At 36.4% G+C, this 20,286-nt stretch overlaps 1 protein-coding gene across 9 annotated transcripts in view; it reads left to right on the top strand.

The window, feature by feature from the left end:
- The window catches only part of EPS15 (epidermal growth factor receptor pathway substrate 15), a 46,680-nt gene that overhangs the window by 19,049 nt on the left and 7,345 nt on the right, over positions 1-20,286 (top strand). For all 9 annotated transcript variants that reach the window (XM_082766355.1, XM_082766353.1, XM_082766356.1 and 6 more), the window contains exons 12-21: positions 2,385-2,470; positions 7,240-7,312; positions 12,145-12,306; positions 12,893-13,090; positions 14,967-15,164; positions 15,723-15,800; positions 16,144-16,234; positions 18,204-18,239; positions 18,771-18,907; positions 19,936-20,005. In XM_082766355.1, the coding sequence (XP_082622481.1) occupies positions 2,385-2,470; positions 7,240-7,312; positions 12,145-12,306; positions 12,893-13,090; positions 14,967-15,164; positions 15,723-15,800; positions 16,144-16,234; positions 18,204-18,239; positions 18,771-18,907; positions 19,936-20,005 (1,129 nt within the window). The remainder of the gene's footprint in view (positions 1-2,384; positions 2,471-7,239; positions 7,313-12,144; positions 12,307-12,892; positions 13,091-14,966; positions 15,165-15,722; positions 15,801-16,143; positions 16,235-18,203; positions 18,240-18,770; positions 18,908-19,935; positions 20,006-20,286) is intronic.

Raw genomic sequence — 20,286 nt, 5'->3', positions numbered from 1 at the left:
TGTCGGCAATGTGTGCTGCTTAAACTTAAGAGAAGATGCTTTGTATTGCTCGGTTGAAATTGCTGGGGAAGTGATGACAGAGTAGTAGCCCGGTGTGACAGTTGACGGTTTCCATTAGGACTGATACCCATGGTTTTGCTGATTATATTTCAGAAAATGTAGTGGTCAGAACACATTAGATGAGATCAGCATTGTTTACTGCTACTCTATGTACGTTGTCGTCACAGAACTCTTAGAGGTCAATTGAATTTTGCAGTGGTTTTGCACTGCTAACATAAAACATAAGAGTAAGAATACTATGAAAGAAGGTAAGTGATGCCTTCTAGATAGCTTTGTAAATCCTCAGCAAGAATTCATTTTACTAGATTGAGCTCGAGGTCTAGCTCATTTTGAGGTTTTTCCAAAGAGATGCTACCCTCTTGGTTGATATGAAAGAACTCTTTTTGCAAGATTATTGTTCAAGAACTGAACCAAAGGATAAGAGCAGTGTGCAGAAACAGGATTTTAGCTTGTTTTCTTGAAGTGGTGTGGCTTAAATAGTAAAAAACACTTAGGCTTCCTCTTCTGACTCACCTATATAAGAGTAGTAGCAGGAATATCAGTAACTATGATGGTAGTCCATTATATTTTTGAAGTATGGAAAGTTAACTTGCTGTCCTTCTTGGTGGATGTTCAGCAATATACGTGCATACAAATTCTGTTCTCTGAAGTTTTGTTTATTTACAGAATTTCATTACCACAGTAGTATGACTTTTATTTCAATTGTGAAGCTTGAATGCAGATGCCATAAATTGGAAACAGAGCAGCAGTCTAGTATTTGTTGCCATTTCTTTACCTAAAACTGTTTGTAGTCACAAAACTTGAGCTTGTATTACTAGCCATAAAATTTTACTTTATATGCAATTTCCTTTTCTGGAATTTTGACAGGAATTGACTTTTATTGCTATTTTGAGTTAAAAACTGAAGTGTTGCTTGCATGGGTGTTGCAGTGTGGTAAATGGCAGCAAATAATTCCAATTCCTGTCTTTTTTTTTTTTACTTGTAAAATTAAAGCTAAACTTGGCTTTTGTGGACTGCCTCTCTCCCTAAAGTTCTTATGAAGAATTGAAGATGAGATTGTACTATGTTTTGTTGAAGTTTGAATTATTGCGTAGAATTTCTTCAATTGACTAGAGAGAGAAGCACAGAAAGAATTTGTAGTTGTAGCTGATACCACCAAGTTTTCCTTCCTCCTTCTTAGGAGAAAGAAAAACTTCCTCGTTAGAACACCATGAGCAACTCAGCAAAACTCCTCTGATTTTTTCGGGATAGAATTGAACTTAATAGCTATTTTGCCAGTTTGAGAAGCTGTACACTAACCAGTTTAAGAATAGCTGTATTTTTTTAACACGTGCCATTTGCTTTAGTAAAATATGCATGAATAATGTGTAGTTCTGCTGAATAATATTCTCTGCTGCTGTGTGCTCAGATTTACTGGTTAGGTCTTTTGTTGACCAAAGCTTTGTTACTTTTTCCCCCAGTATAGGCTTGAAAAAATATATAGGCTTTTATTTTATTTATTTTTTTTCTTTTTGCGGTATCACCTGCCTCTTAACTGTATGTATATGCCTTTCCTCTGAACTTTGTGTTTGTCCTGGTTAACTTTATTCAAAGTTTCAAGGAGTGAATGTATTATAGAACACAGTTACAGTGACTCTGGCTTCCTAAATATGTTCATGTTGTGGTAAGGCAGACTAGAACAATTACAGTATTTGCTAATTTGTGTCTTCAGAACTTGTTCTGTAGTCTTTTATATATACTTTTTTGAAATGGAAATAATTTGTATCATAGTAATTGTCTTATTGTAAAGATATTAAGGAAATAAGAACTCATGGGCTATGACTTTGTATTATTGAAGTTTGTCAGTACTCTGGAGATTTGTGTTAACCTACGTAGATACGACTTAAAGCATTGCAAATGAAGTGTCTATACTCTGCAACAGGAGGATCACCAGGGTTGAAGAAATATGTATATTAGTAGTAAACAAACTAAACTGTTTTAAATGAATGGTAATAAGCTGTAGTTCTAAAGTGAAATGTATTTTACAGTTAAGACTTTTTGGTATGATGAAATGTCCTTTTGTGGAAGACGTGCTTTCAAGAGTTTACAGGAGATAAACTGTTTGAATTAGTAGATGTGTTTGATGTATGGTGTTTCCTGTTAATTTAGCATTTTTTTCTGTTAATTTAGACTGTTTTTAACATTTTTTTAAAGATTAAAGATTAGCAAAATAATGCTACGAACAGTTGTTACTTCTTGTGATAGTGCAAGCTATTTTTTAAAGTGAAGATAGTTGTCAGACTGCATAAACTATAAACTAACAGTATGTTTTCTTTATCTTTCAGGGTACTCAAGGACTCAATTCTGTAGCAGATTTTTCTGCAATTAAAGAACTTGATACATTAAACAACGAAATAGTAGATCTGCAGAGGTAGGTAAAGGAGGGATAGCTACAGTTGCCTCAGGTTCAGTTGTTATGCTTACTGGTTTTTTTGTTTATTTGTTTTTGTTAAGCCAACTAAATACGTAAGAGGAAAAAATAGAAGGTAATGTAGTTTGTTTTGCTAAAATCAATGGTAGCAGGTCTGTAAAATTATTCTAATATTGTTTAACCCCTCAATTCTTTGTTATCTCAGATGGGTGCATTTATTAACAGCAAGATAGTGAAAGATCTGTCTTGTGTTCTGGGTGTTTCAGGAAACTGCATATTCTCGCATCCTGAGATCAAAATACTCTTGCTCATCTTAATTAGTAGATGAGCATACAGCAGATCTGTAGGGCGTGGGAGCCATGACAAATTGGCATTATACATGTAAGTCTTGATTTATAGAGGGAATCCTAAGGGCTTTTTCTTAATGGAGGCAGGGAAGTGAGACAGGAAGGCTCAAGAACAATACAGAGACAGAGTGGCAAGATGAGAGTTTGCACTTGGACCTTGGCTAGGATTTTGATGGGGATAAAGATGTAAATCCTTCCCTTCTGTATGGTTGTACTGAGAAAAATCGTTTTAATTAGAGGTCTGCAGACCTTTGGTTTCCAAAAATTATTTCTAAGGTAATTAGGATAATGATTTCAAGTGACTAAGAAAATCAAGTTCATATATACTGTGTAGTCTCTGTCATACTCTCAAGACAGCAGATATTTTTCTTCAGTGATTTTTTGGTACTATTGTAAATTTACTGTAAATTCCTTCTGTCAAGAACAGTCAGTTAAGGTGCGTTGTCATGATGAAATCTGAGTGTCTTACTCATGTCACTTGTAGGAATGAATTAATTGTGCGATGTGTCAAAGCACAATCTGTTTCCTAAATAGATAAACGTTTTTTGCTTCAACTCCTTTTTACTCCCACTGCCTCCTGGCTTGTCCCTGCTCTGGTTTCCTCTGTTCTTCCTTAGGTAGTATTAATACCAATTTTGGATTCATACATTTATTAACCTAAAATTTGATTTACAACTATATATATTTGCCAATATTATCTTAGAGAGAAAATGCTCACTAGTGTCAATTTCCAAATTGTTTTTTTTACCATGTGTGTTTGCAGCCTAACATGCAAGCCAATGAAATTCTGAGAGCCAGTAATAGAAATTGTCTATTTTTGAAGTGCACATTTAAAACAAACAAACAAAAAGAACAACCAGAGGAATTTCTTCAAAAGAATGACAATGTTTTGAAAATTTAGCTTTTTGAGAGACTGAACAACAAAATACAGAAGTGATGTGTTTGTGGCTCATCAGTGTGTGTGGGAAAATTTCTGGTGGCCAGTAGCTTTTTAATGTAATTCAATAAAAACATAACATGAAGAAGACCGAGGTTTAGGATTAGATGAGGAAAAAATGCAGAATACTTCTTAGTGAGGGTAAATCCCCTCTGGTACAGGGAATGACTTGTTTAGGGAAGTTGTGGAATCTGAATCGTTTTGAACCTGTCAGCAGTTCTGTTTTCTTCGGAAGGCCTCAAAGTTCCGTTTCAGTTGCACTATATTTCTGGAAGGCTATTTGTGAACTTTTTTGATCAGCATTGTGGGAGGCCAGACCAGATGTTCTTAATATTTTTTTGAGCCATAGAACCTTTTTCTTCCCCCAGCAAACCCTGTTTTGGTTTTGTGCTTTAAAGCTAGCTACAGCCCACAAATGAGTGGGATTCTTTCAAGCTTTACCAATACCACATTGCTCTAAAAGTGTGAATGGTTGAACTTAACTAGGTATGCCTCACCAGAGGTGCCATCCTTCGCACATGTTGGACAGCAGCAGTTACATTGTCTTGAATACAAATCAGGTTAGAAGGACTGCATAGCTGGTAAGTCAGTCCCTGAAAAGTGAAGAAATGGCAAAATGTCTCTAGAAAAACAGGGCAACCTCTCCCTGCCATATGTTCACATCAAGACTTTGTTTAAAAGCTACAGCTTCATAGCAAATTAGTGGTAAGAATTTTACTATCAACTCTATGAAACTATCAGCTCTATGAGCAGTTATCTATCACTTTTTATGAAGAAGAACTCTGATATTTTTCTGCCTTTTCAACTAATGTGGGTTCTAATCGTTAGCCTCCACGAAGCCTGGCCAGGGTTGTTTCCTATGTAGCTTAAAAATGCCGCTACTGACAAGGACCTCCTCAGTTGTCAGCTATCACAAATGTTTCAAATATGCTGGCTCCCATTCATAAATACTTCTCCATTCACAAATTGTTATAAAGCTTCTGGAGTTACTGATATTATTTCTTTTGTAAATCATGGTGTATGTGCATTAGAGAAACCATGTATTGTTTTTGTTGTGTTTGTTTTTTAATTTTTAATAATCCCTTTTAATTTATTTGATAAAAGGGTCTCTCGACCTGACTGCAATTAAGATATGTAGGGAAATTGTATTGCTTTCGTAAATTGACTTTAAGTTGGTTACAAATGTTTTTGTCAAGACCACAGGTATTTTTGTTTGTTTTCAAGTGCTGTGGTATGGGACGTCAAGATCCAGGAAATCTTACACGGCCAATAAATCAATTTTGTTGCCTGCTTTTGATTCTTTCAGTTGCTGGGCGTTCCTACAGGCATATAGTAGATAATTTGTAAAAGAAACAGAAGCATTCAGAAGAATTAGTAAATTGAGTAGGTTTGTGGTATTATTTTTGAAACAAAGACACGTTGCTCCAAGTGGGAGTGGGTAGGGTAGACACTTTTTTTAGACTATATATGCTCAGTTTGTTCTGCTCTGCCTGAGGCTACTGCCTAAGCTGTCCTTGTGCTGACTGACAATAGTTCTTTCACTTGATTTGTTCCAATTCATTGTTTGTGTTAAGATTTTGCCAGTGTAAGCTGGCTGTGAGTGGGTGTCATGGCCTGTTGCTTGCTTAGGGTCATCCAGATAGCAAGATTTAGGTACCTGACTTCCCTTGAAATAGAAGGGAAGTGAGCTTTATTTCTGGCAGTCTCCTCACATAGATGAGTGACAGTGTATATTAAGTCATGCTCACCTGCTGGCATTTATTTCCTGCTCAGTTTTCATACTCAGGCTGGAAAAACAACCAAACAACTATTTGTTGTTTGTTTTTACCTAATCAATTATTCAATCTTTTATCTTCAATTAGGAATAATCTGCCTGAATGCCTGCTGTGCTTGATAAGCATCTGAGAGCTCGATGGCGTTTTTCAACTTGACTTGTGTTTAGATCTGTGGAAGTGCTTTGTTGAGATCGAGCCCTTTTGTTTATGGAAAGTTACAGAAGGCAAAAATCAACAGAATTTTTTTCAACCCTGTGATGCTTCAAATATCTAAGTAAAACTATGCAATAAATATTGGTTTGTTAGAGAAATGTGCTATAGCTTTGATGAAAATGGCAGATCTGTGTCATATTTACATGATGATTTCATTCTGATGAATCGGAGTGAGAAGTTATGTGGAACTGGAAGGTTCACACTTAACAAAATAACTAGCCTTGTTCTGCAGTGTCTCTGCAACTTGTGTTTTCTTGTCCATGTAAGCCTTGCCTCTAGGCACAGCAATCAAGTTAATCGGATACTGAGACAAACAATAGTAGAACATAATATACAGTAATAAACAAGCATTTGCTCTGAAAAGATTAACATCTGTGACACCTGTTTTTTTCATCTTTCATTGCGTATGGTTTAACAGCAAACAACCATGGCTTAGCCTGAGTAAAGACAACTTTCTCAGAGCAGATACCCCCTTTACTTGGTGGACAGAAATATCTTATTCCTTATTGGAGAAGAGTAAACAATAAAATTAACAGTTTTGGATTGTTTACCAATCTGCTGCTATTAACAGACAAAGTTACCTTAATTTTAATATGCGTTAGTAATATCATTTGATAGCTTTTCCTTGTGGTACTTCATTTAGATATGTTAGGTCTGTCATCACTGCTCAAATTCTATTCAATATATGTCAGAATTTAATAACAATCTATAAAAGTGGGTATCTATATAGAAAAGCTGTTGCTAAATCTGTAAAGCGTAATGCTTTAGTCTCTTAATTCTCATATGCTTTCTTTTAAACAAGCACTTCTGAGTAGTGTGGCTTTTTCCTTTATAAAGCTATTGTTATCTGACTGCCAAGAATTTATTGATGATAATTCCCCTGTCATCAGCGGTCACGTTTAAGTTTGCATAAATGGCTGTAGGGACAGACTTGATATGACACAGCAAATAACTATGTGCGGAGTCCCCTAAGCATACTCTGATTACGGCAAGCTAACTTTTCTTCTTCTGAGTGAATTTATCAACAGATACATCTAAAATATGATAGTCAAGGTTAATAATCCACCAGGTTGGCCTCCTGGAAATGTTTTCTAGCTGCTGTTAGTGTAGGAATTACTGTATTTGCAGGGGTTAACAGATGGAATCTGATGCAATCCCTCCCACTTTTCCCAGCAGTTTTCATTAGACAAGTGCTCCATAGCAACAGTGAGATCACTGAAGACAGTATTTCATTGATTTCTCCCTCCCGCCCCCTTCCGTTTTTGAGCCATTCTTATCACTAAAGTGCAGTTGGCTGAAGAGGCATCTTTTTTTATGCAAAAAGCTTATGTGGGCTTCTGTCTTGTAAATAATTTGGAAAGCAGAAATCCCTTGCATCTCCTGTGTTTAATGTTTCACTATGTATTTAAAGAGAGATACAGGTTTAGGAGGCTGGATAACTGTACCTGCTGTAGCTGATGTTCTGAAGTATTCTTGCATTGTTTGCTGGTCTTCTAGGGAAAAGAATAATGTAGAACAAGACCTGAAGGAAAAAGAAGATACCATCAAACAGAGGACGAGTGAGGTCCAGGTAAGTAAGGCACAGAATTATTGCTCAGATATCTGATACCGACCAATGTGATGTTTTAATGGCAATGAGATTGTTGAATCTTTAGATCACATCACTTACTGAGTGGTAGCTAATTAAAAAAAAAAAAAATACTCTGAAGTGTATTTGATATATGAATGTGGATTGGTGAGGGTCTGTATATTCTAGAAGCTCACAAATTTAAATAAATATATAGGCTACATGGAGTTTTAAATTAAAAATATTTCATAATATTTTTTTAAGCAAGACTAGCTAATGTCTAATTAAAACTGAAGAACATACTGTAGTACTGCAAATTAGTAAACTTAAGTAGCTGAGTTAAAAGGACTTGGATATGGGGCTGCTACTTAAGAGTCGTAATAATTACCTGCTTGAGAGGAATGCTGCCACAAGTTAATTTTGCCTAACATAAGTGAATTTTAAATAAAATCAAATACATTTTTTTTAGAAGGATTATATTGAACTTTTCATAATTGAATAGAAAATTTGATTTTTACAAGTATTTTATGAATAAAAAATTATATAGTCAACATCACTGTATAGGATGCTAACGGTGTAAGCTCTGAATTAAATGCTGCAAAGCATGTTTCAATTAATCACGAGGTGCAAAAGCAGATGGAGTTGCTGCATTAAGAAAAAAAAAAACCTTCAGTGTTATATCTGATCCTTTACATTTATTTGTGCATTTGTTTCAGGAATCTTTATTAGTTCAAATACTTGTTATTTGATTAAGACTAAATAATGCAAATTTCTGCATTTTACTTTGCCTTGGAGGTTGGGAGGTTGGGGAAGAAAGCCAATGTGTTACAACCATTGTGACTTTTGTGCTTGGCTATTTAATATCCTTAAAGCCTGGGTGATAATTAATAGTGTGACCTCTTGGAAGATAATAAGATGCTGGCCTGTTTGTCACAATGGCAGCCAGATTCAGCAGCTGCTGGAATGCATGCAGAAGTTGACCCAGTCTGTGATTCTGTCTGTGCATGCACTAGTCATTCCTCTCCTCACCATGCAGATTCCCTTTTCACAATGTAAAAAATTCTTCTGGGCATTTCTCTATGAGAACAGAGGGTGATTTTGTTAGTTTGTTGTAGAATGTTTGCCTTCATGTGAAGGTTGAGCTCTGTGGTGCCTTTGTACAAAGCTAAATTAAATCCTTACTTTTAATGATAGAAGGCCTAAAACGTAACAATATTAGTGTGATCTGCTTGTTTATTGTGTAGTGTTTGACAGTCAGCAACATCACAGAATGAATGAAATCATTGTATCCAGAGCAGTCCTGTTGGAAGCAACTGTCTTAGATCTTTAACCTCTTAGTGATCACATAAGCTATTTATATCTGGTTAAATGTAGAGCTGGAGTTCTGTCAGTCTGCAGAGAAGGAACGGTCTATTACTGGATTGTCAGAAAAATGGGAAAGCATCAGGATCAAATGGGATGTGACTGCAGCATTTATTCGAACTGGTGGCCCCCTACCTCTGGTCTCCTTCTTGTTCCTGAATGCTGGAGAACCTGCATATTTCATGAAACTTTCTAGAACTTCACAGAATAGTGGTGACAGACTAAGAATATCTTTACATCGTGTTCTCTTTACATCATGTTTTTCTGTTTTTATTCTAATGGTGATATTTCTGAGATGGTTTTCACAAACACAGTGTTCCACAGTGTTCCAATCTGCCACCTTTGATAAAGCTAATTTAGTGGTATCACACTGTAGGTTTCATGATACCAGGGTTGTATCCACAGACACAAATTATAAGCTCACGAATAGCCAAGGTTTGTGATGGATTGAACAGATTTGTATGGGAGGAAGGAAAGGTTAAGTGTTTTTCTCCATAAAATAATTTATACACTATGTAAATTGAGGCTAAGAGGCAAAAATGGAAAAAGACTTGGAGGGAAAACAACATATTGATAAATTTTAATACATATTTTATTTTATTAAAATATTAGCTCTCTCTTAGCAACGATTAAGGGATGTGTTTTTTCATAAGAAGCTATAGGAAGAGTAGCAAAGATCATGAGAAACTGAGGCATTTCCCTCATTTATTCTGTGGTGGAGTTCGTGTTATTTGGTGTGCGATCCTTGTAAGAAAACATTTGAAAGCAAGTATCCCCTCTCTCTCCAGCCACCCATTTGCTCTTCTAGAGCCAGGTATTGGTTGGAGCACTGGGTGCTGCCTCAAGCCATGGGCTTTTGGCTACCTTTGCAAGACTCAGATCCTCTGTGGAGCACTTCATGTGTGTAGGGTTTACAGTCTACCCACGAAGACTCTGAAATAAATGGTGATTCTCTCCTGGCTTTCCCAACAAGGATTGTGTTCCTTAGAATTTTATTGACATGAAGCCAAAAGGTTTGCTTCCCATTTTAAATGGAACACTGAAACTTTGTAAAGAGCATTTTAGAACAAATGCATGCAACTCCTGAACAAAAGTTAGTTAATATAAGTTCACATCTGTGGAGGAAAGAAAATGTATCTGCATTTGCAGTGCCATTTCAGAGAAGAACAAAAAAGTGAAAAGCATTTTGGGAATATGTCCTTCCAAGCAGTCTGGCCTTTTCTTCTAGCCTTTTGACTTCTTTGTTGGCCTGAGTTTTCATAAGCAGATTTTTTTTTTTCCTCTGAGTATCCCCCCTCAACATTGTACTGTCCTTACTCTTTCTTGTTAAGTATGAGACTGGCAAGCTATTAAATCTATTGCCTGTCTGTGGAAATAGAGATCCCTACTCAATTCCTTGTCTGCCACTACAATGGAGAGTTACAATAATCATAAACCTAACACCGGGATTACCAATAAAAATACTAGTTTGTACTCAAATGTGTTACACTGGGGGTAATACTTCGATCTTCATGAAGTAAACTGGGCTTCTATTAAACGTCAAAGAACACCTTCAATGGGAGAAGCGTCTTAACAATCAAGCTCTGAATGAGGTCCTACATTGAGACATTTGTTAAATTAAAACTGTGTGTGCAAAGTTCAGTGCTTGGGTTGGGGCCTGGTTTACTTCATGAAGATGTATGTTTGAGGATTGCACCAGGTCTGTGTGTTGTGTCCACTCTAACCTTTACTTTTGGAGTAGCTACGTGATCATGGTCTTGTTTATTATATGTGTGTTAATTTTTTTTGTTTGCTTTTTTGTTTTCTCTCACTTCTGAGAGGTATCAGGCTTAGTCAGGCCTTTTCAGAGCTGCTTCTCTCCTGCTATGGCTAGGACAGCTACTGGGATTCAAGAAGCAGTAGCAAGGTTGGAGGTGATCTGTATTTAGCTTGTGTGTATGTGAGTGTTTGCTTCCTTTAGAGGAAAAGAGACTGAAATCTCTTTAAGGTGTTACCTCCACCTCCACATCCACCCCCTCTTGCCCTGGTTGCTTATGTTGTGTGTCAGCTGCTATATGATTTTCAAAGTGATGTGAAAAACAAATGCATCAAAACAGTTTCCCAATTATTTAAGTTGCTAGCTGCTGTCAGAGCCTTTTGTGCGTGTTGGTGTGTCTTCCATAAATTAGAAATAACTAGTAAGTCATCTACTCTGACTGCTGTACATGGATGGAATGTTTAACTATTAATGTTTTTACTTAACTTGATACATAGGTTTTTGAACTTTTTTTGCAAATGCATTTATGAAGCTTCTTTAGGTAGTCTTCCAGTTGTCTTGAGGTCCCCCATTTGTCTAGCATCCGACTGCCTTTCTGTTTCTCTCATTTTTTTTGTCCTGATTATTTGGAGGTGTTAACATGTGTGGATTAACTGTCTCACCTACAGAATAAAAATAAGTAAATAAAAATCACCTGAAAATGACAACAGGATCTTAGCTTAGAACAGCACACACATGCATGATCTAATCAGAAATTCATGTCAGCTTGTTTTCTTACTGTCATTAATTTTCTTTCATCTCTGTTCTTTCTTTAGTGTTGTATATGATTCTTCCTTCAATTGCCATATTTTCTTGGAAAGGCTGCAATCTTCTCTTTTCATCTAATACTTTTCCTTTTGTATTAATATTTTTTTGATCTCTCTGTATTACCTCTTCCTCTTGACTTTGACAATTCTTTCTTCTTTCAAAATTCTTGTCTTGATTTTTCTTTTAAATGTTATCTCTGGAGTTTAACCAAGTCTAAACTTTGCTGTTGCTCAGAAGCGAACTAATTACCGTATGATGCTACTTCATGCATTTAAAATGCAAGATACGTAACTACAGCTGTTTCTTAAATTAAAATGTATCTTATTTTCATGTGTGGAATGTTCATTTCTTACAATTACTGTTACCTGAAAACAAAATTTTGGCTGATTTGTGGAAAAAATTTGAGTTTGGGAAGATATTGAAGGAAGTACATTTGAGTTAATAAGGCGCTGGCTTTCTTCTTTACCATGCTGCTCCAGCAAGTTTGTATTTTGGAATAGGTATTTCAAAGGGGAGAGGAACAGAATAAAGAATTTCTGTTGTTAAGGAACTTGTGAAAATGTATTGCTAAAATACCAGAGAGAGATAACATAGGCTAAACAAATGCAACTTACAGATTTGAAATAGAATCCTATGTCCCTGGGAGTAAAACACTTAATCTCTGTGTGGAGGTGTGGTCTTCAATATTGCAGTGAGAATATTTTTACTAAAGAAAAGAAAAAGCAAATAACATGGTTATTTCTGTCTTAAAATTAAAATGAGAATACTTGCTTGCCTGAATACTATTCTTTGAAAGATAACTTAGTGATACTCTGAAATCTGACCAATCATTACCTCAATTTATACTTTGGAATTCAGTGGTAAGAAGGACTGGGGAACAAATACAAAGCAAATCTTTTTTTTATTACAGGATCTACAAGATGAAGTAAAGCGGGAGAGCAATAATCTGCAAAAGCTGCAAGCTCAGAAACAGGAAGCCCAGGAAATCCTTAATGATCTTGATGAGCAGAAGGCCAAGTTGGAGGAGCAACTTAATGATATCAGGCAGAAGTGTGCAGAGGAGGCCCATTTGGTAAGGCCTTTGACAGAGAAAATGCCTCTTTCTGAAGAATGTAGCCATGCAGTGTGTTGCAGCTGTTGGGAAAGGAGAAAAAAATTTAAAGAATAATCAGCATGAATTTCAGGATTTTGTGGACAATAGAGAATAGGAGATACATCTCTGATTTCAGCAATGTTTGTGATATTTGGTGCTCACCGATGCTACATTGTGTACAAATGTATATCACTAAAATAAGACTGTGTGCAAGCAAATGCTGCAAATTTATAATGCAATATAAGTGAAATTAGAAGCAATACACAATGGGACTGATTTCCTGAGAGTTTGGGGAAAAAGTGATTTTTTTCTAATGTAAATCTTTAGTATTTCTTTGCTGTCTAAAATGTTATCTTCAATATTAGAAATACCAGTGTTGGTTAGGAGAACAACTTGAATAGTTTATTGAGACCAATGCTGAATTAACCTCTTGTTCAGGTATGATCTATAATATCTGCAGTAGAGGTTTCATACCTCTTTTGGTCATAAACAATATTTGCTGGACATGTTTGGAGTTTTTTTTTTTTTTTTTAATTTGGCCTTGAAATATTTGTTTATGCATTAGATTGCCATGCTGAAGGCTGAAATAACAAGCCAGGAGTCAAAGATTTCAGCGTATGAAGATGAACTGACCAAAGCTCAAGAGGAGCTGAGTCGTCTGCAGCAAGAAACTGCAGAGCTTGAGCATTGCATAGAGTCTGGGAAAGCACAGCTGGGACCTCTTCAGCAACATCTGCAGGATTCACAACAGGAAATCAATTCCGTAAGGCAGTGTGAAAAGATGAGGGGAAAAAAAACAAAGGAACAAAACCCAAAATGTTTTAGCTGACAACCTTTAGTGTTTTTTCATAAGGGGAAGGCACTTGTTTATTTCTTCACTGTTTGCTCGTGCCTTTCCACTGCTTGCACAGAATGTCTGTATAGTAGTTAGGGTTCTTAGAGGCTGACTTAAATTGCTCAAGGTATTTAATGATATCTCTCCAAGTTTTGATAATAAAAGGGAATTTATTATACTTCATAAATAATTTCTCTTAATGTAATGAATGACAAATGGCTAGTGCCTCTTTAGATTCCCTACTACATGTGTAGGGAATTTAAGTTTTTGTCTTTAGCCATGGCCTGGGGCATGGTCTTGCTATTCTTTAACTGACATGATGTTGGTATAAAATTATTAATGACATAGTGTATTTTTGAAGGAGGAAAGTGAAGTGAATGTAAGAAAAAATTGTATTGAGACTAAATACTGAGAAACAGGTTGCTGTACTGATTTTGAGCACAGAACTGCACTTTGTGTGTGCAATCGATGATTTATTACTTCAGTGATGTTTTAGCTTGTGCACCCTTTTGTTACCATTCTTTTCCTTCTCTCGCATACCCACAGTCTGCTAACGTGAGCCGGAGCCATGTCATTATCAAGTTGAAAACAACCTTTCTATTAACTTTGAACCCTAGAAATGGCTGACTTCTGGATCAGTTCCTTCACTTGATTCATATCTAACTTCTTAACAGTCTTTTTTTTTTTTTTTTTTTTTTTTTTTTTTTTTATAAAGACTTCCACTGCTAGGACACTTTCCTCTGTTGAAGAGGCTTATGACATACACAAAACCAAGTATAAAAACTATGAATTTCTTCTAGGAACTGAGGAGTAAAAAATTGATGTTGTTTTATCAGAGGTAGAAGGAAGGTAGTGCTATTTCAATATCAATAACTAATAATCATAACAAGAGATGATTGCAATTAATGGATCTGATGCAATTATGTAAGTGACTGGTTATGCCTGGCTGTACTAAAAACCTGTTTTTGTTGTAGACTTCTTTCATATAAATACTCCTGAGTTCATTGCTCTTGGCTCAGAAAAAATGAGCAAGAGGTCCTTTGATGCTTTAGGCAAGAGTTTCTAATGGTTGATCTGAAATCAGCATATTTGAAAGATGCCTTGCTATTGTCTTTGCTGTCACCTGATCTGTGATGTGCAAATCAAGGAAAACACTATTAGGTGATTGACCTAGTAGAAATCAGTGGGATGTAGATGCCTAAATATCTGAACTGTGTGCATCCTTCTGCATAATCTGCCACGTTCAGTAATTTCTTCAGAAATTGCAGATTGTTTTAGATGTTTGCTATGAGGTACTGCATTATGCATGTTGTTGAAATAACGACATGGATGTAGCTATCTGCTTAGGAAGATATATTACGGATTCGATAATGAATTTGTAATTTTCTTTGGAAGACAAGAATTCTTTTTAAGCAGCCTTTTTAATTTATGGAGTTTAAGGCAATTTCAAATGAGTAAGTTAAAAGGAAAAAAAAGCTTTGCAAGGGAATTCTTCTTGTGAGTTTGAGTGAGGGAAAAAAGGGAACAAGTCTTGATGTTTCCAGTGACTGCCAGCAATATGGTCTGCTTCCTCGGCAGAAGGTTCTCAGGTCTCTCTTTCAACTATGCTACATTTCTTCTAGGCCTGATTTGTACTGCTTTCTCAAATGTCACCCTTTGAAAGAACATGATTTTTATTATACTTGCTTAAGGAAAGTAAGAACTTTAGATACACGTCTTCCATTTTATGTTTAAGAAGGTATGGTTATATTCTAGCATTTGTGTGCTGCTGTATAGATACATATACATTTATTTCTGCTTACAGGTGCAGACGAAACTTCTTGAGCTCAAAGAATTGGAAAATAACCAATTTAGTTGGCACTCTCAGACTCATAACATACTTGTTAATGGAACTGCGGATCATTCTAGTCTTAGCAACAGCAGCAGTGAAACTGCTAACCTTAATGAGAATGCTGAAAGGGAGAGTATAGCAGAAGAAGAACAAGTAAACAATGCATCTCCAGTGAGTACAGTGTTTTGCCTGCTTGATCATAATGCAATGCAGCTGTGAAGTTAAAATAAATTAAAATATATATTAAGATGGATTATGTTTTGTTTTTAAACACTTGTAGAAGTGAACTTTCAGGATGTTATTCTGAGGGAGTATTTCAGGATCTGAAAGTTGATAATCAGAAAAAGAGGCAATGTTAGCTTGGCTGGAAAGTGGCAACAAAAATTTGTCTATTTGTTTCCAAAGCAAAATGTCTTAAATTGAAGAATAGAATTAATATTAAAGAAGAGCAGCTGTTTTCCAGTTGGTGCAGCAGAAATGGAATGAGGAAGAGGACAGAATATCTGAAGACGTCTTGCTTTCTAAACGTCCCTCTTTGTCTCAGTAGTTTTCTGATTTTTTTTTTAATAACTTTCACAGGGTTTATGGAACACTTCAGTGTGTTCTATTATAGCTATGAACCTACTGAGGTATCTTTTAACATATTCTTACAGCTATGTGATACTTAGAATAGTACTTGTAGTGTAGTCTTCTATTTATTTATACTGAATTGCTTTTATCCTTACATAGGCAAGGAATAGTCCTGAAACAACAGCTGCTGTTGTGGAAGAAGAGAAAGAGATCCCAGCTGCAACTATTACCAAAAAAGTGAGTTTGATCAAATCTGAGGGAGGAAAAAATGTAATAAAAAAAAAAAACACCCTACCACCAACAAAACATAACCTAGTTAAACTGTTTGAGGTTTGCATCATGTCACTTACTTGATGGCTATGGAACATCAGAGAAATAAATGTCAGTTGTTACTGTTTTTAATTAGAGTATGATGTCATCAAAGCATTCATCTTATGTAGCAGGTTGATTTTTACTGAGAAATACTTTGAATCTCTGTTGATTAATTCTATAGAATTTAAACTCTCAGCTTTAAGAAACTAATAAATGGTAACAAGACAAGTGTCTTGAACCTCATACCTCTCTCTTTTATGTTCTTCAGGAGGATCCATTTGATGCTGAGTCTCATCCATTGCCTGATCTAGTTTCTGAAGCCAGCTTAGAGTTCTTCCAGTCTGACCCTTTTGTTGGCAGTAAGTAAACTTCTCTACAAGTGCAGATTTGCAGAAATGTGTTTTGTGGGAACATGTCTCATCCAAATTCATCCTGCACTTTCTCATTAATTGTGAAAATTGTAACTTTCCCTCACTGGTCTTCCTGAGGGCCTTTTTTTTTCCCCCTTTCCTGGGGGTTGCATTTTGGTATTAAAGGTGTGGGTGTACTTGTGCTACATGTGATGTCAATGATCTAGTTAGCAGTGCAGAGCCACAAACAGATCAACTGAGGGTTCAGTGAGCTGTGGTGTGGGGGGGATGTGGGTGGCTGAGAGTGAATGGCTGTGGCCTACTTACGGTGAGTTTGGCGCTCAAAAAAAGGTAATGTGGAACTGCACCATCTGTTCATCTTATGGAAGTGCCGTGCTTTATTTTAAGAACTTGACACTTAAGGATGCTGTTGCTCTGATTTTTTTAACGTTGGAAGGAGTGATCTGTCTGTGAGCTATGGAGACACTTGGAGTATGGGAGAAGGGGAGCTAATTTGGATTAGCAGTTGAAGCAGCTGTTTTCAGCTACGTTAATATGATTTGACAGGCTTTTGGAGTCAACATGGTCTAACCAATTTAGTTCAGATTGCTTTGGAAGGAAAATAAGCTAAATTTATTTCATATCGCTTGGCTTCTAAAAGAACGTCAGTGCAGATTTCAATACATTTAAATGGGTAAATTAAACTAATTTAAAACAGCTTCAGTGTTTCCATGTAGATATTTCTTTTTTTGTTTATATTGAAGTAGCCTTACTTACAGGATGTGACAACCTTTCTTTCAGAGGAGAAGGTATGGCTGCTGGTAGTCAAACTTTTGGACTTTGTGTGATCTGTATGTTTACTGGTAGTTACCTGCAGCTAAGAGACCATAGATACATGAAATGAGGGAGTAAATTGATGCAATTGGAACTGTGCATCTAGTACAGAAAGGAATGCTTTAGAGCTGCCATCCATGGTGCTGTGAGAATTGCCAAAACTAAGACTAGGCTGCTGTCAGTGGTTAGCTTGGATTACTGTGGTGGTAAATACTGCACAATATGGTCACTGACAACAGCCGACAAAGAGGCATCTTTGAGAGACGGCTGCTTTTGTGTGCTTCATGTTGGTAATAAGCTACGTGATGAATATTTGCTTTGTCTACTACCAGCTCTTATAGTTTCTCTGAAAACATTGAAATTATTCTGAGTGTGAGAAATTGATAGAATGGATTGAGAGCAGCCCTGAGGAGAAGGACTTGGGGTTGTTGGCTGATGAGAAGCTCAACATGAACAGAGTGCAACTTACAGCCAAGAAAGCCAACCATATTCTGAGCTGCATCAAAAGGGAGGTGATTTTCCCTCTCATTCCCATCTCATGAGACCCCACCTATATCCAGCTCCCCAACACAAGAACATTGACCTATTGGAGTGAGCCCCAAATACCATCTAAGGATGATCAGAGGGCTGGAGCACCTCTTCTGTATGAAGACAGGCTGGGGGAATTGGGGTTGTTCAGCCTAGAGAAGAGAAGGCTCCAGGGAGCCTCATAGTGGCCTTTCAGTACCTAACAGGGGCCTACTGGACAGCTAGAGAGGGACTTTTTACAAGGGCATGTAGTGATAATACAAGGGATAATGGCTTTAAACTGCAAGAGTGTAGATTCAGATTAGATGTTAGGAAGAAATTCTTTCCCATGAGGGTGGTGAGGCCCTGGAACAGGCTGCCTGGAGCAGCTGCGGATACCCCATCCCTGGAGGTGTTCAAGGCCAGGCTGGATGGGACTTTGAACAACCTGGTCTGGTGGAAGGTGTCCCCACCCATGGCAGGGGGCTTGGAATTAGATGATTTTTAAGGTTCCTTCCATCCCATAGCATTCTGTGATTGTGAAATTTTAGCTCTAGGAATGATTTTGTGTCCAGAGGACTGTGACTCAGTACATGCTTTCTGATTAAAAAACAAGTCACTTTTTTTCTTTAAACAGGTGATCCCTTCAAAGATGATCCCTTTGGGAAAATTGGTAAGCAATTTTGTAACTTCAGAATTTTTTTTATTTATTTTTGTAAAGGATTCCTAGTAGAACAGTATGTGGGGAGAAGTGTTACCGCTTTCAGCATGAAAGAGGCCATGGGAAGTCTCTACTGAGACTGGCTGTATAGGCAATGTGCCTTGGGGCGTGATAAACTGTGCTTGGGGAGTGAAGGAGAGGAAGGTAGGAGAGTGGTAAAAAAAAAAAAACTAGATTTTGTAAAAATACTTCTTTTTAATTGTTTTTTTAAGAGAGTTTGATTAAAGAAACTATATATTTAAGTGATTCTGGAGCTGAACGATTGTTACGATCCATTTTTCATCATGTGTGGAAGATGTTGGCTTGTCTAATTTTTGAACCACAGTATGCAAATTATTTGTAGATACATTTGATGCTTCAGAAATACTTAGTCTTAAATGTGTCACCTTCTTGCAGTATGAAAGCAGCAATATAATGTTTCATTTTTAAGACACCAAGCTAAATAAAACTAGCAGAAATGGTAATGAGATGTTTACTTTTTAGATCCCTTTGGTGGTGATCCCTTCAAAGGCTCAGATCCTTTTGCAGCTGACTGTTTTTTCAAACAGTCCTCCACTGATCCTTTTGTGACTGCAAGCACTGATCCATTTAACACTGCTGGCAACAGTAATAATACCACAGTAAGTTTTGATAGCAAGCCTTTTACTTTTGTATATAATTTGGACAAAATGAACTGTTTTGTGCATTTGGACATGCCTTGAAATGCTGATATTCAGAAGTGATGTAGACTAAAGGTACCTCTCACCCCATGGCTCTGTCTTGTCTCCTGTTCTGCTTTCTAGAAACGGGAACAGATAAAAATAAAGAAAAAAAAAAATGTTTCAGTGTGGAGCTTCATTGCTACACAAATTAGAACCTTTTGAGTATAGTGAGCTAAGCTCCATTGATAACTGGTGTAACTTATTAAACATTGAAAGAAACCCAAGATTAATCTGACCAGGTTATATTGAGACATTTGACTCTTTTGCTTCCAAAGCTTATAGGATCAATAAGTATGTTATATCTTATTTAAAATCTGATGTGGTATAGGATTTTCCCCTTGAGAAGTCAGCTTGTACTTGATATATGTTGCTTTGGGTTTTGTGGTCTTTTATTAATAAGACTTACTGAAACCTTGCCATAATGTGGAGATTATTACTGAATAGCATGCTCTTTCAGAGGTACTTAGGTGTGACTTCTAGCTGTTCACAAGGTCATGTTACACACTACAGGCTACTCCTCAAACCTTAAAAAAAAAAAAAAAAAAAAAAAAAAAGTCTTCAATACTTACTCTGCACGCTATTGTTTCCCAAGTCACAATATTCTAATACAACTAATTCTTAGTCATACTACAGTCTGACAATAAAAGAAGTATAGAGGAGTAAAAAAAAAAAAAAGTGGTCAGAGCTGTAGTGTGGGATTCACAGTCTGTAGCAGTTGATTCTTGAGAGAACTGTATTTCTGAAGCTGCATTCATCCTAAATACTTTACTGCACCTTTGTGTTACTGACATCCTGTAATAATATCTTTATGAAGAAAATGGAATATTTTAATTCTTTTGGTGCTGGACTAATGTTTTAACTGAAATAAATTTTGATTGTATTCTTAGTATGAGGACTTGTTTAAGCTGAAAACCACATTTCCCTCTAAAGTTATTTTTTTATTTTAGACAGAGATATTGAAGAAAAATGATCCTTTTGCTCCTGGTGGAACAACTGTTACTACATCAAATGATCTAGGTAAAAGTAGACTATATACAGCAAACATACTTTACATGCGTTTTCTGATTTTTGTTTCTAGTCTCTCTTCCCAAAGTTTTACTGAGAAATACTTGAATCCAAGACATAAGGCACTTTTTCCTTGTGTTTTGTGGCACATACAAATGAATTGCACTGTTGAATTACAGACTGAGATCATAAAAGGTTTAAAAAGTTTATTCCACAAATGGGCTTACAGTTGGAAGTGAGCTCTTTGTCATGGTCATATTCATGTGTGTTCACAGCCACAGATGCACACACAA

This window comes from Aythya marila (assembly GCF_965140915.1).
Source record: "Aythya marila genome assembly, chromosome: 8".
NCBI classification, from domain to species: domain Eukaryota; kingdom Metazoa; phylum Chordata; class Aves; order Anseriformes; family Anatidae; genus Aythya; species Aythya marila.
Note: the sequence above shows the minus strand (reverse complement) of the source record. Positions and strands in the feature narration are given on the sequence as shown.